The sequence below is a fragment of the Octopus bimaculoides genome, chromosome 2 (assembly GCF_001194135.2).
Source record: "Octopus bimaculoides isolate UCB-OBI-ISO-001 chromosome 2, ASM119413v2, whole genome shotgun sequence".
Classification (NCBI taxonomy): Eukaryota; Metazoa; Mollusca; class Cephalopoda; order Octopoda; family Octopodidae; genus Octopus; species Octopus bimaculoides.
In genome coordinates, this window is record NC_068982.1 from 123,986,822 (window position 1) to 123,991,131 (window position 4,310).

At 32.4% G+C, this 4,310-nt stretch overlaps 1 protein-coding gene across 2 annotated transcripts in view; it reads left to right on the forward strand.

Moving 5' to 3' along the window:
• LOC106871048 (hemicentin-1) overlaps window positions 1-4,310 on the forward strand; it is a 359,318-nt gene that overhangs the window by 313,647 nt on the left and 41,361 nt on the right. For both annotated transcript variants that reach the window (XM_052965571.1, XM_014917317.2), the window contains exons 46-47: window positions 2,475-2,645; window positions 3,496-3,666. In XM_052965571.1, the coding sequence (XP_052821531.1) occupies window positions 2,475-2,645; window positions 3,496-3,666 (342 nt within the window). The remainder of the gene's footprint in view (window positions 1-2,474; window positions 2,646-3,495; window positions 3,667-4,310) is intronic.

The window sequence follows — 4,310 nt, forward strand, 5'->3', positions numbered from 1 at the left end:
ATCGTACTGCATTAACCTTGAATATCCTTGTTGCTTATTTTGATTTTATATATATATATATATATATACACACACACATATATATATATACACACACACATATATATATATACACACACACATATATATATATACACACACACATATATATATATACACACACACATATATATATATACATACACACATATATATATATATATACACACACACACACATACATATATGTATATACGCATACATATACAAATGTATGAGTGCATATATATATGTGTATGTATGTATGTATATATATATATATATATATATATATATATAGAAAAGACGTATTTTTCTGTCTCTTCTCTTATGCACAACTATCTTAGCGTTCATAATATTTTTTCTATCGCCTTGGCTTAACAGCCCTCATTGTTTGTTTTTACTGTCTTGTTCTCACTGTCCTGTTCTTGTTAACACTTTCACCCTCCGCAAAAAAATTCCAAATTTTATTTAATTTGCTTTGCGGGAAGGACTGTTCCAACAAAGTCGCATATTGTCCTTGCCTTTGAAACGTGAAGTAGATGGAACAGGGACAACTGACGAAGGGTTATTCTCTTTATGTTGCATGTCTCGTTTCTCTGTTTTTTTCGTTGTTCAAAAAAAAGTTTGTTTTCTGTTTTCATCTTTGTTTTCGTTTCTCATTATGTTTAACATGTTTTTTATGTCCTGTACCCATGTATGTATACATATAGATGTAGGTATGTACATATATGTATGGATATAAGCATATGTTTATATATTATATTATTATACATATATATATTAATGTTTGTTTATATGTCCAATTATATAATAAAAACAATTTTACCTTAATCTATATAGTTTTGTAGTGTACAAATTTATTATTCTTACACAAGAATGTTGTTGACAGTCACTTCGAAGTTTGAGCCAACTAAGCCATCATCAGACTGCGATGCTTTAGAGTTAGTCTTGCTTTTATATAGTCTCAGTTAAGTTAAAATTATCTTTGGGTGTGTGAGTTTCAGTGGGGTGATAATTAAGTTTTTGTGTCACCTTTGCCTTTCTTCAACGTCTTGATGATACTGAAAGATCACAGGACCAACTAGAACAATGTCTAATTGAGTGTGTGGAAGAAAAGGCTATGAAGCTGGTGTTGTCTCATAGTCTTTTCTTCATAGCCTATTATATGTATGACAGTAAGAGTTTCACTCAATACAACAATTATTTTTATTATTACAGACAATGAGGAAGTGTAGATTAGCGGAATCATTAAACCATTGGGCAAAATGCCTAGCAATATTTATTCCAGCCCTTTTAAAGTGACAAGCTAGTAGAATTGTTAGCTCACCAGGCCAAATGCTTCGTGGCATTTTGTCTATCTTTACATCCTGAGTTCAAATCCCACTGAGGTTGACTTTGCCTTTCATCCTTTTAGAATTGATAAAATAAGTACCATTCAAGTACTGGGGTCAATGTAATCAACTTGCACCCTCCCTTGAAATTGCAGGCCTTGTGCAGAAATTTGAAACCAATATTTATTCCAGCCCTTTACATTCTGAATTCAAATCCTTTCATCCTTTCATCCCACCAATGTTAATAAATTAAGAAAGACAAATTAAGTACAGTATTTGGGGTGAATTAGCTTAATATCCTCCTCCCCTTAAAATTACTGGCCTTATATCTAAATTAGAAATAATTATTATACACAAAGAAAGTTTCCTCATATGTCATTATTAATTTTTGTTAGAAAGAATATTTTTCGTCATCATCATTTAATATCTGTTTTCCATGCCGGCATGGATTAGCTGGTTTGACAGGAGCTGATAAACCCAGGATCCACACCAGGTTCCATTGTCTGTTTCAGCTTGTTTTCTACAGCTGAATGTCCTTCCTAACACCAACCTCTTTACAGAGTGTACTGGGTGTTTTTTATGAGGTACCAGCACCAGCACTTTTTATGTGGCGCAATTACCAGGATCACTAAGTATCTTGCATGACAAAAACCCCTCAACTGAGATGTAGGGAGTAGTATTAAAGAGGTGTGAATCTGTGCCAGTTGAGAGATTGAAGGTATAGAGGGGACAGGTGTAAGCATCTTGTGCAGTGTGTATCCAAGTTGGAAAACAAAGGAGAGTGAGTTAGAGAATAAGATAAAGAGAGTGTGAGGAGAGAAAGAGATGATGGCAGAGATGTGTTGGGACATGCCCTGGGCTGATTGAGTTGACCAGATGTGGTGACTAGCAAATGAGGAGGAGAAAAAAAGGAGAAGCTCAGAGGAGGCGGTTGCAATCAATAATAATTGTATATGTTTAAACAAAGAGATAAGTTTAGATACTATTTTATATTTTAATGTTCTTGTTTTGTTTGTTTTATTTTGTTTTTCTTTTTTTAATCCTACATATTACCCCACGACAAAAATACTCAAGAACTTTTGAAACAAATTCCTCACTATAAGAATATTGATTTTTTTTTAGTTGATGGCAGATGGGGACCCTGGCTGTCATGGGAAGAATGTAGCAAAACATGTGGAGTTGGTGTCCGTGCCCGCCATAGACAATGTAATAATCCTCCTGCACAGTATGGTGGGAAAGAATGTGATGGCAATAATGTTCTAAAAGAGCTTTGTAACAAGAAGAAGTGTCCAGGTGAGTACTGAGTTAATAACTGAATTTATAGTTCTAATTTATAATGATTATATTTTGACCTAACAAACTCATAAAACTATTTTCATTTTAATTTACTGTTGTATTTTTTATATTAACCTTTTTATATAATTAGTATGATAATGTGAAATATATTTATTGCTGAGCTGGGATATGTGAATGAGCCAAACACCAGTGATGCTTGATGTGTTAGATCTTTTCATACTGTATGTAATATAGTTTAATCTAGTGATTAGGAAAACACAGGTGAGGAATTTTGAAGACATTGTGGAAGGTTCAGATACATTTTCATTTTAATTGGTAACAGATTCAACAGCAGAATTTGTAAAAAAATTATTTTAGATTCCTGCAATAGATAATTTCAATAGTAAATGATAGATAGGTTATTTGATAACTAGATGGGATCATCATCCTTCAAACTTTTTACATGAAAATAATAAGTAACTGTAATTAACTGTTTTGTGATCATATATTTGAATTAATTTTCAAAATAATCAGAAATTGGAAGAATTTTGTAAAATAACTTTTTCCTTGTTGAACTGGTATTTGGGACATAACTTCACAAAAACGTTTTAATGTGGTGGGAGGTTTTAATTTTATGAACAATTTAATATGAGTTTTGTATTTTAGAAATAATAGCAGTCTAAGGTAATTTAGTATGAAAAGGATTAAAGACCATTTTCTCTCAAAATATTTTTGTATTATCTTGTATTAGATACATCTAGTGAAAAACTAATCAGCAGTAGCATTGTTATTGTTTTTGTTTTTTGTTATTTTATTTTTTAAATACCAGTTTATTATAATCATTGCTTTGTATTATATAAATGTAAAGTCCATGGTGAATGGGGGACATGGAACCATTGGCAAGAGTGCAGCAAAACATGTGGTGAAGGCCATCAGTTAAGATACCGTTTATGTGATGATCCTAAACCTGATCATGATGGAAAGGACTGCATGGGTAACAATCATGAGAGCCGACTATGCACAGTTGGCAGATGTTCAGGTTAGTTTGCTCCTAATATCCTATTTTCCATTGAAGTTTATAAAGTTACTGCTGGCAACTGGTTAATATTAACTACCATTTTGTATTTTTGAATATAATGAGCTCAATTATAACAACCATAAGAGAGCTAAACTAAGTGCCTCTCTAGCCAAGATCACTATTGTATGGTGCTTTCAGCCAATGAAGGAATACTCTCAGCCTGCTAGAAGTAAACAAATCTTCCTTCAAGTACACTCTACCATCTTAAAAAAAAAATAATGGTCTTATTCAATAATTAGTCTTGGACATACAAAAGGACAAGTAGTAGAGCTGGGACATCTTTGATCATAGGTGTGTTTGAACAAGACTGACCTGGGGCTACACAATAACCCAGACAATATATGGTTCTTAAGTCAGTTTCAGTATGACAATCAAATATACTTAGTCTGTATTTACATCCATGGAATACTTGGATGCTGCAAATTTTTTTTTATAACACAGATTTATAGAATTTATATTGTATTGATTATTGAATCTTTTGTAATATGTTTTTTTATTTTCGTCAATTTAAAAAAATAAGGTTTGAAGCCCTCATCACCAACACACACACACACACACACACACACACACACACACACACACACACACACACACACACACACACA